At 43.6% G+C, this 20,814-nt stretch overlaps 1 protein-coding gene across 1 annotated transcript; it reads left to right on the forward strand.

Moving 5' to 3' along the window:
* The first annotated feature begins 9,718 nt into the window (after positions 1 to 9,718).
* On the forward strand, positions 9,719 to 10,169 carry KCNE2 (potassium voltage-gated channel subfamily E regulatory subunit 2). The gene has a single exon (XM_088461685.1). The coding sequence runs from the start codon at positions 9,719 to 9,721 to the stop codon at positions 10,076 to 10,078; it is 360 nt and encodes a 119-aa protein (XP_088317811.1). The 3' UTR covers positions 10,079 to 10,169.
* Positions 10,170 to 20,814: the final 10,645 nt, after the last annotated feature.

Here is a 20,814-nt window from a genome sequence, read left to right on the forward strand (position 1 = left end):
GGCTCCAGTATCCTGACCGCTGACATCCCGAAGGTAAGTATCAGGGGTTAGGGGAGGCAGAGCCAGCTCCAGGGCTAATGGCACCCTGTGCCGGCCGAGTGCCCTGCGCTCCTCATCGCTCGTGGCTGAAATTGGAGGCGTGGCCTCAGGGTTGGCTCTAGGGGGTGTTCAACCTGAGCGGTCAAACAGGGGCGCCCTCTATGGGTGGCGCCCCTGTTTGACCGCTCAGGTTGAACACCCCCTAGAGCCAACCCTGAGGGGAGGGTTAGGTTTATGGTTAGGTGTTAGAGTTAGGCACTAGGGGGAAGGTTAGGCACTAAGGGTGGAGGGTTAGTTTTAGGCACTAAGGGTGGAGGGTTAGTATTAGGCACTAAGGGGAGATGGTTAGTTTTAGGGTGCAGGGAGGGGGAGGTTAGGTTCAGGCACACCAAAGATGGAGGGGTAGAGGTAAGGGTTAGCGTTAGGGACCTTACCTTGTAGTGTCGGCATTCTGACTGTCGGGATGTCGCTATCGGTATTCTGACTGGCGGCATCCCAACCGCCGAGATCCCATACCCAACCCTTTTCAAACACAACCTGTAACATGACAGTTAAACTACCGGCCACTCAGCTCCTAACTGTCATGTTACCGGCTGTGGTTGAAAAATGACAGTTCGGAGCTGATTGGTTGATAGTTTATCACTCTCCAATGTATCACTTTCCAGAGCTTAGTACATCTGCCCCTAAATGTTTATGCCATCCCTTAACAGTAAATACACAATTATATGTATGTACGTGAAAGACTGAAATTAAAAAAGTTATTAATTGTGATTACAAGAATACTGGAGCAGGGTGGTCACTGTCAAGGAAGTGTTTAAGGGTTCCTTCCTCCTGCTTCTTATCGCCTTTAAGGACTGAGGAGCGCCTCATAGTCTGGCTGATAGTAAATATCCAGTGATGGTCACTATCACAGAAATCTCTGCACTTGTATCAGGTGTGAGTTCTGTTGGATGCAGTGTCTGGGTTCCGAGGTTCTGGATAGCCCATCTTCCCTACCACCTATACAGTGGCACAAATCCATCCCAGACGCCCGGGGGCAAGTTATTTGTCGCCCCCCCCCCCCCCCCCGTCACAGCCGCTGACACTGTAATGTAGCAATTCATATGCAGACAAGCTATAGATAGAGGAAATAATCAAATTAGTCTAATGTGTACTTAACAGGTATGTAAATATTCTATGTGGAATTATATTCCATTTTGGGAGACACTGTAAATGTAATCCACTGATAAGATGGGTACTATGAATTAATACTATTATTAATATAAACCAATCACATATAATTTAGTGGACACCATCTATATTGTTGGAGTAACAGTAAATAAATTCCTTGTAATTATTAATACCTGTACAAAGAAATCACCTGCATGTCTGTATTAGCAGCTGTAATGTTTATTATTCACATAGCCTATTGTACTACTAGGGACAGATATCCACCAACATGCCCTTGTAGGTCTAGGAACGTGTTTTACATTTTACTTAGGTTCAAACACTGTTTCCTTTAGTCACCTTAGCATAACATCAGCTACAGTATCTGATATGCCTAGTGTAATGAGTTTGCTCTTGGTGAACTGTTACAATTGTATCTAGACCAGAGTATTACATAGTTTAATTTTATTGTAGCACAATGAGAGAGAATCATACAAGAGGGATTTTCCCTAGGTATAATTCACGGTTCAACACAGTACTTGTATCCATCATATATTTCATTCATGTCACAGTGTATATATGAATGCTGTGGATTTTATCACTGGGATCCGTAATAAGTGGCTATATACTATGCTATTATCAGCAGGTCTCTGTGAGCTGCAAGGCTGCTGTATCAATACACTTTGGGCCTGATTCAGACTCGCAAGCGGGTCGATGGTCCCCCACTGCGCATGCACACACTGGAGCTGGATCCAGATTGCGCATGCGCGAGCCCCAGTGAGCGATGGCAGCTCCTTCGCTCCTGGGCTCACTACAAGACGGGCGGCTGTCGATATTGATTGACAGCTCGTCCCGTTTTGTAGACAGGGAGGGGAAGTGGCTGTGTAAACAGAGGCGTTCCCGAAGGAATGCCTGCCGTTTGGGGCCGGCCCTACTGACATCACCATTGATGTCAGTAGTGAGCTTCCGGCTCTCAGTAGTGAGCTTCCGGCTTGCGGCAGACGAGACCCTACCACAAGGGTCTCGTCGCAAGCCCGATGCTCGCGATGATCGAGACCATCGCAACCATCACCTGGGCGCTCGCAAAAACCGTGGATGGTCACCCATAGCTTAGCTAGCAGCCAGGAGGCCGGTTCCAATTTAAAAAAAAAAACGCCCTGATTCAGAGCAAGCGCTCTGAAAGAGCATCCGGCTCTGAATCAGGGCCATAGACAGACATATTAGTAAATCTATTATAATTTCATGTCTCACCGCTGACATGAAATTAAAATAGATTTACTAATATGTCTGTCTATGTGTATTGATACAACAGCCTTGCAGCTCACAGAGACCTGCTGATAATAGCATAGTATATAGCCACTTATTACGGATCCCAGTGATAAAATCCACAGCATTCATATATACACTGTGACATGAATGAAGTATATGGTGGATACAAGTACTGTGTTGAACCGTGAATTACACCTAGGGAAAATCCCTCTTGTATGATTCTCTCATTGTGCTACAATAAAATGAAACTATGTAATACTCTGGTCTAGATACAATTGTAACAGTTCACCAAGAGCAAACGCATTATACTAGGCATATCAGATAGCTGATGTTATGCTAAGGTGACTAAAGGAAACAGTGTTTGAACCTAAGTAAAATGTAAAACACGTTCCTAGACCTACAAGGGCATGTTGGTGGATATCTGTCCCTAGTAGTACAATAGGCTATGTGAATAATAAACATTACAGCTGCTAATACAGACATGCAGGTGATTTCTTTGTACAGGTATTAATAATTACAAGGAATTTATTTACTGTTACTCCAACAATATAGATGGTGTCCACTAAATTATATGTGATTGGTTTATATTAATAATAGTATTAATTCATAGTACCCATCTTATCAGTGGATTACATTTACAGTGTCTCCCAAAATGAAATATAATTCCACATAGAATATTTACATATATGTTAAGCACACATTAGACTAATTTGATTATTAACTCAATAATTAACATGCAGTGAGACTCTTGTGTTTTTTAATCACAACTGTCTTTATTTTTCTAAAACTCACCAGTTTATGTTTCGTACATGTGTGTCCTTATATTTCGCTGTTCGATAACAAATATTTTTAATAATGAAATAATAAAAGTCTGATTTTAATTAGTGCGCCACCTAAGACAACACTTTCTCTTTCTACCTTGTTATTATCCATGTTTAATTGTCAGTGGCAGCACCCCCAATAATGACATCACTGATAAAATCATAAGTGCATATATCAATTGTGTATTAATATGGGGTCCATATTTCAGAAATGGTGAAGATCACAATATTACAGGTGCAGTAATCAACTTCATTTTTCTAGTATATAGATAGAGGAAGGCAGCAGCTGATGGTCTGACATGGAGCTCTCCACTAGTGTATGGTGGCTTCTCAGGTGACGGGGAGAGGTGCCATGTATTGGGCAGCTGTGACGGTACACTCTGGGTATATAATTACAGCCCTAAGTGGGGTGAATATATTGTGGACAATGTGCCCCTTCAGAGCTGGAGCCCAGCAGTAGGTGCCTCTATTGTCTTTATAGTTCTGCCCCTGCACCTATACCTGATCTGATCACAATGTGCCGCACTGTGATATCACATTATAGTATGGTCCATCCTATAATGGTGCATGTTAAGATCAGTTAGAGGCCATAAGACAAGAACCTAAGTAGCTTACAGATAGGAGATTGGGGAAGAGCAGATGCTTATACAGTTTCTATAAGGCATCTTCCAATAATAAAAAGTATAAAATCAGGATAAAATTACCCCAAGACCACAACTCCGAGCAACCTTATTTACTTGTGGTCAAACCTACTTTTTTTGTTGTTGAAAAGTTAACAATGTGATTGTCTATCATCTGTCCTAGTCAGTAAGGCACTGCTTCCCAACTCCAGTCCTCAGGGTTCCAGCACTCAGAACAGTGCATGTTTTCCAGGTCTCCTCTCAGAGGTCCTGATCCTGAGTGCAATGCAAGTCTAAAAGCGGGCATTTGGTACTACAAATCGTCAGACTGCGCCGCGCCAGGCATACTGTGCGCACCTTGATGGATGATATGAGAGCAGACAGTTCGCTCTGTGCCAGGGGAGATTGCTCCAGCTATGAAATGGGCATTTCTGGGCGGCAATAGGACAGCTACGGTATGGACACACAGAGGTCTGTCAGGAGAGTATTGTGAATGTGTACTGTAGGCTGACTGACTTGCTTGTCCGAGGTGCGCGGAGCGAGATGGGAGGCCTGCTTCTGGTGGATCTCTTGTAAGCGCAGATACTAATGATGGTGGCTGCGGGTGGGAGAATCTGGCTGCCGCAGCCGTCCGCACTTGCGGCTGCTGTGCATCTGCATCAGGCAGAGAAGCACAAGTGAAATAATTAGCACCACCTGTGGACCTTTTAAAATGGGTCAGTAAGTAATGACTATACTTGTTCTTCAGAAAGGAGATATGGAAAACATGCACTGATAGGGTTCCCTGAGGAAAACACTGCGGTAGTCTGAACTCTCCACTAAAAAAATACAAGAGGCATATTTATCACATACCACATCTTTAATGCGGTTTTGATGTCATAATAATGACTAAGGGCCTGATTCAGCAAGGATCGCTATAGCGATCGCAATAGCGATAACGCACGCAGCAGAAGTGGCGGAACTAGAGAGTGGTGGGCCCAAGTGCAAGAATATGCTTTGGGCCCCTCCCCCGTGTGTGTATCTTGATGAAGGGGATGTAACCCCGAAATGCTGAAAATAAAACATGTTTGTTCACGGAGGTAGAAGTTTCTGGAGTGCCGCCTATATATACACATAATTACATTATGTCCACATAAAATACATTGGAAAAGCCAGATGAAAATTAAGTACATTAAAAAGTATAATTTACATAAAATACATTGAACTAGCCATTTCCACGTAAAGTACCACATTACCCATTGTGCAGTTCAGAAGGGTGAGACTTCACCTGCATCTCTCAGCCACAACCCCTGCATCTCTCAGTCACAACCTCATCCCCTGCGTCTCTCAGCCCCAAACCCTGCCCGTGTCTCACAACCCTCAGTCCCTGTGCCTCACAACCCTCATTCTCTGTGCCAAACAACCCCAGCCCCTGTGTCTCACAGTCCCCAGCCCCTGTGTCTCACAGTCCCCAGCCCCTGTGTCTCACAGCCCCCAGCCCCTGTGTTTCACAGCCCCCAGCCCCTATGTCTCACAGCCACAGCGTCTTCATCTCCAGCCCCTGTATCTCACAGTCCCCAGCCCCTGTCTCACAGCCCCCAGCCCCTGTCTCACAGCCCCCAGCCATGTGTCTCACAGCCCCCAGCCCCTATGTCTCACAGCCACAGCGTCTTCATCTCCAGCCCCTGTCTCACAGCCCCCAGCCCCTGCTCACAGCCCCCAGCCACTGTCTCACAGCCCCCAGCCCCTGTGTCTCACAGCCCCCAGCCCCTGTGTCTCACAGCCACAGCGTCTTCATCTTCAGCCCCTGTGTCTCACAGCCACAGTGTCATCTCCAGCCCCTCCCCACAGCGTCTTCATCTCCAGCTCTCCCCCCTCCCCAACCACCGCCAATACTGTGGGTCTCCTCCCTAGCCAACACTTACCTGCTACCAGTGGAGGATCCAGGGGGGGGCGATCGGAGCATTCTCCCCCCCCCCTAGCGTTTTTGCCTCTCTCTGCTCTTCCCCCTCCTGCTCCTGTGTTGGGGCAATGTATACAGATATACACAGCTCTCCAGTCCTCCTGACTAGGACACATCAATATCAGGGGAGCAGCGGCTCCTTTCTCTGCCCTGCCCCTTGTATCAGGTGCCGGCAGTACTCACCCCCCCACCTGAAAAACAAAAAAATAAAAATTTACCCACGTTCATAGCCACCACCCACTTGCAGCATTATGCTGCGATTCGCGGGTCTATGGGGAGGGGGAAGAGCCAAAATGATTAGCATTTATTAGAAACTGCATCATTGTAGTATCACCCACTCCCCCAGACCTGCGAATCACGTGATTATGCCACTGGCGGCGGAGCCTTATGATGGAACTGGCCGGCATCGCCCTCATCAACAACCTGCTGCAGCATCACAGAATAGGATCACAAAGTAAGTGAAAGTGTGTCTGTGTTAAATATGCCCCCATTTTTTGTAGATGTAGCCTTATGCAGTCAAGTGATTACTGTAAATGTGTAATGCAAAACATTATAAATAAAGCATTATAAAAAAAGTAATACCTTATTACAGACAAGAGTTGTAAAACAGTGGTCAAACAGATAAATTACATTATTCTATATAAACAACAGTCATTTAAAAGCCCCAAGGTCATGACCTCTGAATATATCACATGGGCAGAATAAAAAGTTCAGAATCTCTGAACAATGAATATTTAGATCTTATACTAATATTTGGGCTAAGATAAGATAAGGCTGGGCAGTTTATATAGCTCAGTGCTACATGTGACTGACAGAAGTATGGAATGACCAGCAGAGAGGAATTCATTGCATCTCATACAGTAAGTATTCACTATACATCTACATACTGTATGATATAGGATTCAGTATTTGGACAAGAATTAAAGATAGTTTTATATATTGCAAATAAATTAAATATACATCCAGAGATGCAATACGAATCTTAATTGAGTTTTTTTTATAAAGCAACCAAAAAAATAAACAGAGAAATTATTCAATTTCCGGGTTCCTTAAAGGTAAAACGATGGCTCCAGTCTTCAAAAAAGACCCCCAAAACATAATGGGACAAATGTAATAGGGTGAGTATTTAGAAAATGTGAGAGTTTAGCAGTAAACTCTCACACTATTATACTTGTTGTATTTTCAAAATGGGAAAACATTTGGATGAGACTTTAAGGTGGGTATTTATCAAAGCTGGGAGAGAGATAACATTGCGAGAGATAAAGTACCAATCAGCTTCCAATTTACATTTTGCAGGCTGTGTTTATAAAATGAAGGTTAGGAGCTGATTGGCTGGTAATTTATCTTTTACAATTTTCTCTCTCTCCCTGTTTTGATAAATACCCCCCTTTATCGTGAGAGTAGTTTAAAAAGTGTCAGAGTTTTCTCTCACATTTTCTAACTTCTCATCCTATTACTTTTGACCCAATATCGTTAATATAGACCAGGTCAGGATGCCACTTCTGGGGATTTATATTAACGTACTGTAATGTATACATCAAGTACAAAGTTACTAAATGAAAAGATTAACTGCGTGGTTATTGAAAATGTGATCATTTAGCTGGTGTTGTAGCTTTGTGAAGTCCAATTTTATCTTGATCAAATTTTCTTCAATAACAATATCTTAGTGTACAGGTATGGGATCTATTATCCGGAAACCCGTCATTACCAGGAAGTTCAGTTAAAGTGAACGTTTAATAAATGTATTATAAAGAGCACTGCCAGGGTCATTTTGTGGAAAGATGGATAATTCTTAGCTCTAATCTATATTAGTATTAGCCAGCAGTCAAAACTTTAATTTTTCCTATTGTCTATCAGGAATTAAATTACTTATTATATTATTAGTTTTATGGATTATTATTTTACTATGCAGTTTATTATTTTGGTCAATGTAAATTTGACTTCAAAGTGAAACATTGTACAGTGCAGGTCATGATTAGAATCCAGCAATAGCTCACAGAATGAACATTGCTTTATAGAAATAGTCATCCCAACATGATTAGTAGTACTATGTGGCTATGAGACTGCACCGTGACCTGTGGTTTTACATTGTGCCATAGGGCTATATACAGTATCATAGGCAAACACAGGGGGGGTTTCCGTCTGCCTGCAAACCCCTCTCCCCAGCACACACCATGACCACAATAGAAATAATACTATAATAGAATGTTACTAGTGCTGCATGTTCTTCTCATGATCACAAATGAAATGAATAGAACCACCTGTGGATCTTTTAAAATGTGTCAGCCGGTAATAAATATACCTGTGCACCAACTAGGACATGTAGAAAACATGCACTGTTAGGGGTGCACTGCTATAGACCATCTATAGTGTTAATTATTAATACTGTATAATAATACACTATCCAGTACATAAGGAGACCGATATGTACATATATGTCCAGGGCAGTGCTAGGTTCTTCTGCTGCTCCCCCAGACTCCCGGACTTGCTCCAATGCTCAGGAATGGAGCCCACATCTGAAAAAAAAACACATTCAGCTCAGGCAGGATGGCCCTACTGCCATATCTAATGGGTTACTGTGATCGCTGGTCCTGTATATGCTGGAATTATTACACACAATATACTTTGTATGTAACATATTAAACTGGATAAGTGCTAATTATGCCCTCTTCATGGACAGGCCACACTCACTCTAAAATCAGGCATTTGGAAACCCCCCTCTAGAAATCCTGCGTTTGCCACTGAGTATTCAGATTTTAGAGCTGACCTGGGAATGGTCTATGCTGGTCCTTAGGACTGTATGTATAGTCATGGAGACCTATGTGACATACGTAGTATAATCCTGTAGCTATACTGTATATATTTTCCTGCTATTACTTTTATTAACCAACAGCTGAAGCCTTCTTTGCAATACTATTTTCTATGTACAGAGCACAATCTATATGCTTTATCTCAATAGTGTGTTTTACCAAAGGCTTCTTTTGTAACTTTATAACCCCATTTTTTTTGCCATAAAATCTGTCTCTGTTGCCATATCAGTTCCTCACAAATGCGTACTAAACCTAGTAAATAATTAAATTTTATATATTAATATTTAATATAACTAAATTGATGTTACGACCTGCTTTCTGGGACCGGCTCAAACGTTGCATTTGACCCCATCAATCTCTAATACCTTACATTGGATTATATAGTGGCACATACGGTATATGGCAGCACAGCACAGTATATAGGGGTATGCATTAAGAGACACAGCATTTATAATCACCATCGTTGTAGTTGTAGCATAACTAGCATTGCTGGAAATGTTAGTCTAATACTGACGCATGGGTTGAATTAGGATTTCTCCGATTTTGCATGTTTGTTTTACACCCATACATGAAGTTCGTAGTAAGCCAAGTACTGTTGGCATATTTTAGAACCCGACATACATTAGATGCCAGATTAGCAAATACTGCAGTTTATGTTTATATACGATTTATGGTGGTTTAAAAAAAAACAGAAATCCCAGAAAAAAAAAAAAACATACCTGTAAAACCTTCCCCTATAGCCTAGAACAGATGGCACCTATAGGGCCCTAATCATCTGCCCCTAGTTGGTTGAAATTTGGACAACTATAGATTTTTGTTTTCTTTGCCTCAGCTGGCTAACAGTCAGTTCTCCTGGGACAGACACCATGGTGAACACTGAACAAATATATCAAGCAGAGCAAGTGTATAGAGAACATTAAAAGGATGAAGATTTACATACATGCTCCATTCCGTATGAAAAACCATTACGCAGTAGAATGTATTACACATTGATTGTTGATTGTCCTATCTGCATATATATGCTTCTATGCAATAACAAACTTGTCTGGTTCCCGCAGAGAATCAACAAACATGTTCTTCAAACCAGGTAACTTGACAAAGACGTTGGAAAATGCCTTTAAAAAAGTCTTTGAAGATTACATGAACAGATGGCGTAACAACATGACGCAGGAGGACAGTGAAATACAGAACACGCTGAAAGCAGAGAACTTTGACTACGTCATCCTCTATCTGATGGTCATGATCGGGATGTTCTCCTTCATCATTGTAGCCATTCTAGTCAGCACCACCCGGTCAAAGAGACATAAACACCTGGATGAACAAGATCCCTACAGCAAATATATTGCCAACGACTTCCCTGATAGGAAGAGCCACGTAACTATACTAGAGAACTCAGGTGCCAAGTCATATAATGCCCCTATGTCACAATAAGTGGTGGAGACTGTACCTGCCCTGAAAATAACTGACTGACTATCAGCAACATGAGCATTCAAACAAAGACTTACGTTATCCTTGCGGTTTTCTAGTACTGGACATCATAGCCAGACAGCTGTTTATTCTCATTATGCTGAAACCAAATGGTAAATTGTATATCCTCATTATAGTGTTAATCATTTTTATCTCTCTTATTAAATGGATCTGTGTATCAGGATGAGGAAGATCTCCTCAAGGAGGGAACTTACTGTAGTATGAACGTTGTCCAAACTGAGCTCTAGTTATTCTCCATGACTGGTTGCTTAGCATTTAGTGGTTCCACTTCTCATGCACTTCTCTAGCGCTGCCCTCTTCCCTGGAACTCTCTACTTCCCTCCTTGAGACTCTACTACAGCTTCTCAGGTTACTGAAAAATGACCACATGAGAGAATCTTACTCAGAGTACTCTTGGCTTCCTGTACTGTACATCAGAGCTGTGCAACCTGTGGGTTGACTCATAATCACCCTATCAGTGTTTCCTGAGTTATAGATGTGCAATACATTCTTTTTTTTTGGGGGGGGGGGGGGCGGGGGGGAGGGGTGCTCTCTTCAGTCTGGGAACATTGGCATCCAGATTAATGACACACTGACACTTGGAGGTCCCAAAACAATGGCCCACTGGCACTTGAGGGTCCCAGATGAGTGTCCTACTGACATTTGTGAGTCCCATGAGAGTGTCCCAGTGACACTTGAGGGACCCAGAAGAGTGGCCCAGTATCACTTGGGGACATTCTTTTAAAAAAGTCAGGCAATATTGCTTTACACCACTTGTGCTTTCACTCATCACAAAGTGTCCATTCTATCACACAGCAAACACCTTGTACTCCTCATTGCACTTCTTTGCTTAGATTGTAAGGACCATGACTAGTAGTTACAAATACTGAATAATGATAAATGGTGTGCCAAAAGTGAAGGGCAATATTTTATTTACTCTATATACATATATTTGCTTTGCACATTTTCTTTGTTGATGAACCAATAGCGCCACATCATTTGCATTGTAATTTAGCCAATGTTCTGTTATTGTAGATGGACTATGCACCACCGTATTGCTGCTCCCATCTATACAGGGAAATGAAGCTCTCCATGTAGAATTACATATGTAGCCACGCTCATGCATCGCGGCATGGATGGCGCAACTAGCGTGCCCGTGTCCATGGCGTGCGCATGCATATGCTTACGCACGCCATGGACCAATGGGGAGAACGCCGGCCGTGCCTAGCCATGGTGAACACTGCGCTATGCTGTGATGTGTGTGCCTGTGCGCACGCATCGTGGCAACGACGCGGCTACATCTGTACTCATGCACACCATCAATTATGGATTTTATTGTTATGTATGTAAAAGGGAAAATAACCTTTTCTCCTACAACAGCTTAGTGGCAGACATTTTTGTTATCTTATCTCACCACAGGGGAGGTGTATCAAGCCTTGGACACAGTGGAGAAGTATCCATAGCAACTAATCAGCTCCTGTCATTTATCTAGCAGAGTCTATAAAATGACAGTTATACCCCTTTCAGACATACAACCCGGGAAATTTCCTGCTCAGACCCGGGAATTTCTCCTGTGCAAATTCCCGGGTATTTGGTCGAGACCCCCCTTTCACACTGCAGTGTCTACCCGGGAAATTCCCAGGTAGACCCCTTTCAGACATAAGCCAGGTTTTTAGTAGTAGTCCCCTCCGCCCTATGCAGTGCCCCTAGTAGTAGTCCTCCCCCCTTGTAGTGCCCCCAGTAGTAGTAGTCCCCCCCTTGTAGTGCCCCCAGTAGTAGTAGTCCCCCCCCTTGTAGTGCCCCCAGTAGTAATCCACCCCCCTGGTAATGCCCCTAGTAGTAATACCCCCCTAGTAGTGCCCCCATAGTAATCCCCCCGCTGGTAGTGCCCCCAGTAGTCCCCCCACCCCAGTATATAGAGACTTAATAAAAAATAAAAAAAATCACTTACCTGAAACTCCCGCTCCTGGTCCCGCCGCTAACAGCTCCTCCGGCCGCTTTCCCGGGACTTAAGTCCCGGGAAAAACCCTGGTCGATTGCAGGGGCACCTTTCAGACAGACTCGGGTACCCGGGAATTTGGCCGAGGCAGGCCAAATTCCCGGGATTCTCGAGATGTCTGAAAGGGGTATTAGAAGCTTATTGGCTACTTTGGGCAATTTCTCCACTTTATCTCTCGCCAAGCATTAATTTGATACATCTTCCCAGGCATGGGAAATAAGACACCACAACTAAATTGTACCTTTTACTGTGACGTAGAAATATACAATCAAACCAGCGTAGTCTACTAGCATACCCTCCAACAGGGCCGTAACTAGGGTGGCACAACATGTGCCACTGCACAGGGCACCGCAGGGCAGGGGGCGCTATTCGGGCCTGTCAATTTTATTATTGTGTATCATCACTGCAGCCATTTGGATTCACACTGTATTTGGCAATGACACCTGGATAACAGTGGTACAACGGGATTGGTACCCCTTCATCTTTGTCCAATCAGATATGTCATGTCCCTTACCCATGAGGCCATGCCTCTTTATTAGGGATGCATCTTATGTCCCTATTTGAGAAAATGTAGGAAGGGGGGAGGGGGGGAGAGTCACTGCTCTTTTTGGCCCAGGGCACCAACAAGTCTAGTTACAGCTCTGCCCTCCAATATGTCCCCTTCCATCAGGTACAAAATGCTCTGCTCCTGGACTTCCCACTTAATTTATGATTGCTGCCACCTGTGTTGAAACACCTGTCTCATCAATCAAGTAGTTCAACACAGGTGACAGCAATCACACATTAAGTGGGAAGTACAGGGGCAGAGCATTTTATATCTGATGGAAAGGGTTATGTTGGAGGGTCTGTACTAGTCATTGTTAATGAATAATATTTGTTTTATCCTGGCATGCATAGGTAATGACGAAAAAAATGGAGATCTTATTTGCATAAATTACAAGGGATATATAAACTATCTTCCATTTTATTTAAGTGATTTTGCCCATCATATAGACTGAGCAGAGGTGCACCGCACGCTGACTGTCACAGTAGAGAGTCAGTGGCAGGCTGACAGGGTGCGCAAGCAATTTACACAGGAACATCCTCTTGTGTACAAGCTCCGGCCCCAAATCCATTTTCACTCCTCTCCTCAGTCCTCCCCCTGCTCTTGTGAGTGGCTGGGTGCGCTGCACTTTTCTGGCCAAAGTGGATGCCTACCCCCCAACATGACCCCTTCCATCAGGTACACAATGCTCTGCTCCTGGACTTCCCACCTAATTTATGATTGCAGTCCAGGATGGTACAGATTCCCGTCTCGGGCCTAGGGATGGCTATCAGTATGATTACCATTTATGGCGATATGGAAAGTGGCCATTGATGGTTACCAACTATGCAATGGATGACCATCAATGGTTTAAATAACCGATGGTCATCTCTATTCTTTGACTGGCTGGCCAGTGGGCCAATCAGAACCTGGGGATGGGGCTTTGCGGGTGTCAGGGGCTCCGTGTAAAAAAAAAAAATCCATTTGACTTAGACATCAATGGAGGAAAAACATCTGGTTGTCCCCATCGATGGCAATAGCATTCAATATCGGTCATGAATCATCGATGGTCAATGGCCATCCCTACGTTGGCCCGGTTGCACCCAGGGGGCCCACCTACCTCCAGCTGCCCGCTTGCTATTGGGAATGGGAATAGGAGACCGTTGATGAAATCAGTGTGGTACCCACGAGAAGAGCAGATGGGGCACCGCACACCAAGACTGGTAGCAGGGGACAGAGGACGGTAAGATAGAATGGATACAGGAGCAGAATTGTTCCCGGCCAAAGCTGGGTCGGAGCAGCTCGTGGCCCCCTGAGAGAGGGGAGCACAGGGGTACTCACCACCTGCCCCCCCACCTTAATCCAGCTCTGACCAAAACAGAGTGCTTTGAAAATGTTGTTGATATAAAGTTTGCTACTTAAAACAGTTCTATCTTTTCTTTGCTTTTTTTTTTTTTAATAATGAATCATAGAACAATCTACAACTGCTCTTCCCACCTTAACGCATAATACACTTTTTGTTTTAAACTTGAATAAGATGACATTGACATATAACATTTTTCAAAATCCTATCTCAAAGAACAGGATCAAAATTTGTCAGGGGGCCCAAAATCTTGCACATCCATGAACTGGCTAGCTAGCTTATGGTGGCGCTCATAGGCCAGTGCTGTGTGCCTCCCTGCCCCCACACTTGTATATCTGCATGTGACCTATTCATTAAAACATAATTATCACATGTGATAGTTATGGCTTGAACTCGCTGCGAGTTCAAACACAGTTTAGGAGGCATTCATCATGCCTCCTGCCCCAAACTATCACTTCCAAAAAATGCTGTTTCTATAAAACAGTTTTCGTAAGAGAGAAACTTTTCACTGCCTGTCTGCAAGCTCCGCAGCTTGAAGACAGGCTGTGTACTTCACTGCCCCCCGCCTCCCCCGCGTGGGTGTACAATCCGAACCGTGGATGTACGATACTCACAGGCTGCTGCATAAACAGCAGCCTGTGAAGGTTATCGGGGGCTGAACGCCATCTCAGAGTGGCGTTCAGTAACCGCATCAAGTTCCAAAAAGATGCTTTTTTAGAACTTGATGAATGACCCTGACACTTATTTTTTACAAAAGTATGTGAAAATGTTAATTGTCACTCTCGTGGGTGCCCTGCCCACCATGAGGACACAATCATTATGTCTGCCCTTACTGGTATGCTGATAGGCAGAAGTATGTTGTACAATGCAAATAATCACATGCAAACACCGCCCCACAAATACAGGTATCAATGACCTTGTCTTTTTGTCTTGTTTTTTTGTTCGTTGTTGACATCTTAGTACATGGTGCAGTTGCATTAGCCTCTTATCTACCACTGAGAACACAACCTGCAAACACTGGCTCAGCATGTAACCTTGAATAAACTATTTTCTTTAATATAAAATGACTAATTTTTTTCCTATTGGAATAAAACTATACAAGGAACTCAGGGCCTGATTCAGACCAGGACGCTCTTTATGTCCGCTCGCTGGCTAAAAGGGGCCGGCTATTTAAATCATGTGCTTGCACTGCGTCGCATAAAGCCGTCCACTACGTAATAGCGAGCAGCCGCACTATGTGCTCGCACCTGTATAAAGACGCCCCTTTGCCACTCGCAACACACGTCATCTCCGGCAGTTGTAGGATTAATCGGGAACATCGAGAGCCATCGGAGCTGCTCGCAGCGCTTGTGGTAGCCTTTTCCCACCACAACATTGCAAGCAGTTCTGGCTAAAATACAACCTAGTCATGTGTGTAATGACGCTACTTTGCTAATTATGCACACCCATTAAACGCCGTTCTGACGGTCGGGCACGCCTGCGTTCGCACATCCACACCCCCGTTTTCAAGCACCTTCCCCTGTTACCACCCACAAACGGCACTGTCATTCAAAATAGCGGCCCGACTGCGGGCTACGGGTGAGCACTTTCTCATCGCAATGACTGGTTCACGCACGCGCATTGCGACTCATACGCATGCGCAGATTGTGAAAAATCGCTCAATGCGAGCGAGCGCAGCATAGCGTCCGGGTCTGAATCAGGCCCTCAGTGAATAGTAAGTAACATATATGAAGTTTAAGTAGGCTGGGAAGACCAGAAGCGTTGTACAGTAAATGGATGAAATCTAAAATCAACAAGGGCTGACTAAATGCAGGTTTTAAAGTAGAACGCCAACCAGTTGTAGCAAAAACACATTCTCCCCCAACTAGCCAAACAGTGTTGGACCAGTTTGCAGAACCTTGATAAATGGAGGATCGTTAACTCCAGGCTCTTGGGCAAGGATAAAGGTTTGAAACCAGCACTGATTAGGTCAATAGTTGCCAGCTATCCCTAACTACCAGTGAACGCTCCAATTTTTAAAGTTTTCCTCTTGGAAGTTTTTATGAGAGGTGTGTCCCTGGTTTTCAGTATTGGCCAGCTGCGTCATAAAATGCACCTTTTTTAGTCTGTCAGATAAAATTCCTACTTTCCAGGCTCTATTAGTTATTAAAGCGACGTATTTAGCTTTCAATTCATCAAACCAGTTAAGGTGGTTAACTTGTCCGTTGACCTAGAGATTGGCCGACCAGGTGGCTGATAGGTACGCCAATACAAACTTACCAATCTGCCGCTCAATGTAGGGCAGATACAATACGTCTGTGAATGACGTACTGTAATTCACAGACCTATCATCTGTACACACCCGCTGATGCACTAGGAGATATATTGTTCTTCGGCTGATTGAACGCCATATCACAGTGTGTACCAAGGGCATGCGGTCAGGGTAGGCAGAGCCTCCCCTATCACACTCCCCGTCATGTTCCAGAGTTTTGATATAAAAACTGTACACTGCACCTATACATGTGTGCCTCCCCAGCCATTGACCTCACCGCACGTCACTGGTGTGTACCCAGCATTACATATATCCTGCTGGAGATTGTAATGATACATGTCCACTGAGATAGCATCAAGAGCAACGTGCCCCTGGGAATTAATATAAAATGTTGTCAAATGTGGACATCTACCTTGTTGGTCCCTCAGCTGTCTGAGGTGTCGGAATTTCCAATCCTGGATTGTACCGTGTGCTGTAATAGAGGGTATCGGGCTGAGAGTTATGAGCTTGGGTTACTGCAAGAAAAAAAAAAAAGTTCCTCTTTTTCCTCATTTTTGCCAAACGTGTTTAGGACGGTGCCTATTTATCAAAGTGCCCAGCCACGTTATGCATGCGGAAACAATAGTTTCTAAGTTTGCCTCATTTTTAAGTATTGCGCTGTAATCAAGCTGTGATCACAGGAGATAGCGTGGATATCTCCTGCATTCATTTAATACACAGTGTGCAAAGCCGTCCCCGCACAGTGTATTGGGACTGTGTAATTACCCAGCTTACCAAGCTCTGAAAACTAAAAACTTTTCAGAGCTTGACTGCGGGAACAAGCGTCATCTTCTTCCTAGAGCAAGTGCAAAAATGGATTCCTCTGCAGTCTATGGCCCGCACAGTGAACAGTAACACTGCTGAGACAGAACCCCTGTGTGTAAATTTAAACTGCTAGTGTCACCGCCCTCCGTATCCGAGCATCTGGGTCGCCATGGGAGGAATGGTAAAATGCTCTGATAGGTTTGACAAGCTCATCACAAATTGCAGTGAGCTTTAATGAAAAGTTGCGCACCGTCTAATTGCATATTTTGATAAATAGACCACTTAACTGCTCATGACTGGCACTGATGGTAAAACACACCTGATTCATGCAAATAACATGTAAAGGGGTACAGTTATAAAAATCCTTTCCTAAAAACACTGTACACGCAGACCAGCTTAAAATTAATGGACATCCATCGAGCATACTTTGTCCTATTAAAAATGTGAGTTTAGTAGTAATCGGATAACTCCAATTGTTGTGGTTCGCCAGGGACGGACATATACCACCGTCTTGGGCTCTGCCCCAAAGTAATAGAATTTTGGAACCAAGTTCACCAATATATTCAACAAACCCTAGCAATAACTGTTCCCCTTTCACAAAACTGGATATTTTGGGGCGAGTTCCCGAAAGATCCTTCCTATAACATAAACAGGGGTAACAAATTGCTCTTGGTTAAGATAGCAGGGGCAGCTAAGAAAACAATTCTATCACAGTGGATAGAGCCCACGACACCGAGCCTAAGGCTATTCCTGCCCAGAGTTTCATATCTATTCCATATGGAATGGACAGGTACGTCTACGAACAGAGAGGGCGTGGCAGAAAGGTTTTTCTCTATTTGGTTACCATACATAAAGACCCAATCCCCAGAGTTGAATCGAACACTCAGAACATGTTTCCAATTAACATCATGGTAGAGTACAACATGATGGTCTTGGATGGAGGTGTTCCCTTCTGAGACTAGATACGTATTCTTCTCGACTGTCTTTGAGGGGAGCTCTTAGTCTATGGATCAAGTAACTACATACAGTGTGTCAATTCTTCAATGTTAGCTCCTGTATATGTATGGAGCATTGCTAAATATTCTATTGACATTCTGTTATGAGAGACCTTATTATTTTGTGATGTTGCTTTCAGAAGACACTATGTAATAATTGTATTTGTTTTTTCAAGCCAATAAAAATTATTATTGAAAAAAAAAAATTAATGGACATAAGTGACCCATCAGTGCAGTTTTTATAAATGTTCCTTACACAGCACTATGTTCAGGTATGCTGTAATAAAAGTGTCATAGTTATACTTACCTTTTGGATATATCAAGTCTTTGTTCGGCAGATAAGCTCCACCCACTTATGGGTAAACCCCTCCTCATTTGCTCTCTGCTGGTGCACATACAGACCTACTTTGTAGGTATAGCACGTGGATCTGACCCCTTGCAGGCCTAAATGGGGTGACATTCCATTTTCAGTGAATTATGTATGTAGTGGATTTTATAATGGTAAAGGGGGCATGTAAGGTGGCATAATATTAACTGGAGGGCGCTGTCATGTTACATGAAATTAACTGAGGAACTGTCATGTGGCACAATATGAACTGGAGGCACTATAATATGAACAAGGACACAGTAATGTGGTATAATATGAATTGAGGGGAATGGAAATGTTGCTCTGTTTGAACTGTGGGTACTACAGTGTGGTATAATATGAAATGGGGGCAGTACAATGTGGCATAATATGAAGTGAAGGCACTGCTATGTGGTATTATGAATAGAGGACACTTCAATTTCACATAATACAGCCATGGCCAAAAGTTTTGAGAATGACACGGTTTTCACAAAGTTTGCTGCTTCAGTGTTTTTAGACCTTTTTGTCAGATGGTATACTGAAGTAAAATTACAAGCAAAATTGTGAGTGAGCCCACTCCCTTGGCTGAGGAGAAGCAACCCCACACATGAATGGTCTCAGGATGCTTTACTGTTGGCATGACACAGGACTGATGGTAATGCTCACCTTTCCTTCTCCGGACAAGCATTTTTCCAGATGCCCCAAACAATCTGAATGGGAATTCATCAGAGAAAATAACTTTACCCCAATCCTCAGCAGTTCAATCCCTGTAACTTTTGCAGAATATCAGTCTGTCCCTGATGTTTTTCCTGAAGAGAAGTGGCTTCTTTGCTGGCCTTCTTGACACCATGCCATCATCCAAAGGTCTTCATCCTGTGTCATGCCAACAGTAAAGCATCCTGAGACCATTCATGCATGGGGTTGCTTCTCCTCAGCCAAGGGAGTGGGATCACTCACAATTTTGCCTAAGAACACAGCCATGAATAAAGAATGGTGCCAAAACATCCTCCAAGAGCAACTTCTCCAAACCATCCAAGAACAGTTTCATGACGAACAATGCCTTTGCCAGCTTGATGGAACACCTTGCCATAAGGCAAAAGTGATATCTAAGTGACTCGGGGAACAAAACATCGACATTTTGAGTCCAAGGCCAGGAAACTCCCCAGACCTTAATCCCGTTGAGAACTTGTGGTCAATCCTCAAGAGGTGGATGGACCAACAAAAACCCACAAATTCTGACAAACTCCAAGCATTGATTAGGCAAGAATGGGTGGCCACCAGTCAGTATGTGGCCCAGAAGTTGATTGACAGCATGTCAGGGTGAATTGCAGAGGTCTTGAAAAAGAAGGGTCAACACTGCAAATATTGACTTTTTGCATAAACTTAATGTAATTGTCAATAAAAGCCTTTGACACTTATGAAATGCTTGTAAATTTGCTTCAGTATACCATAGTAACATCTGACAAAAAGGTCTAAAAACACTGAAGCAGCAAACTGTGAAAACCAAAACTTATGTCATTCTCAAAACTTTTGGCCATTGCTGTATATACTGGGGACAGTGTATGCTATAATGTGAATTGGGGGCACTACAATGTGGCATATTGAGAACTAGGGCACTACAATGTGGCAATTAACTATGTCACTACTATGGGGCATACCATGCACTAGGCCACTACTATGGGGCATACCATGTAGCGAGAGTGGTTCCAGTGGAGCATGAGCCCCGGGCGCCAATATGGACAGAGGGCGCCATCCAGGGTTCCGGAATTCATGGAGCGCTATAGTATGACGGCCGCCTATTACTTTTATCTTGGTTAGTTTGCTCTATGTTAAAATAAGTTACGGATCTGAGATCTGTTTCTACATTTCATGCTCCCTCAAGCTGCCCAGATTGTCTCCCCTCCGGCCCTCCCTCCTCTGTGATCATCTTCTGTCACCTCCCCTTTCCTGTCAGATTGATTACTTTCACTTCTCACCTCTTTAATTCCCTCCCCTCTCTACCCTGTGATTGGCTCTTTGCCCCTTCCCTCTCCTTTCTTATGGGCTACTGTCACCACCCCTCTCTGATCGGCACTTTTCTCTCCCCTCTCCTCTTTGATCCCCTCCCTCCTTCGCTCCTCATTCTGTGCTTCAATGGACTTAAAAGTGACACATCTGAGGTAAAATCCTAAACTTCAGTTATAAGGTATGAGTTTAAAAAGAGTCACTGATTTGCTATATAAAGTAATGGAGGTATTCCCAGGCATAACCAGACAGTGTTATTTGAAAGGTATTTTAAAAAAATATTAGGAGACCTGAAATAATAATAACGGCGGTAGACAGAACATAATTAGTAGTACTCACATTAATATAGGTGCAATGTATATTTGTGAAGTAGGAGCATAGCTGAGAAGGGAGCTTCCCATAGGTGTTCCCACTC

The sequence above is a fragment of the Taudactylus pleione genome, unplaced genomic scaffold (assembly GCF_031769625.1).
Source record: "Taudactylus pleione unplaced genomic scaffold, aTauple2 ptg001086l, whole genome shotgun sequence".
NCBI classification, from domain to species: Eukaryota; Metazoa; Chordata; class Amphibia; order Anura; family Myobatrachidae; genus Taudactylus; species Taudactylus pleione.

Coding starts and splice junctions, on each gene's coding strand:
- KCNE2 (XM_088461685.1), top strand. CDS start 9,719: ATGTTCTTCAAACCAGGTAACTTGACAAAGACGTTGGAAAATGCCTTT.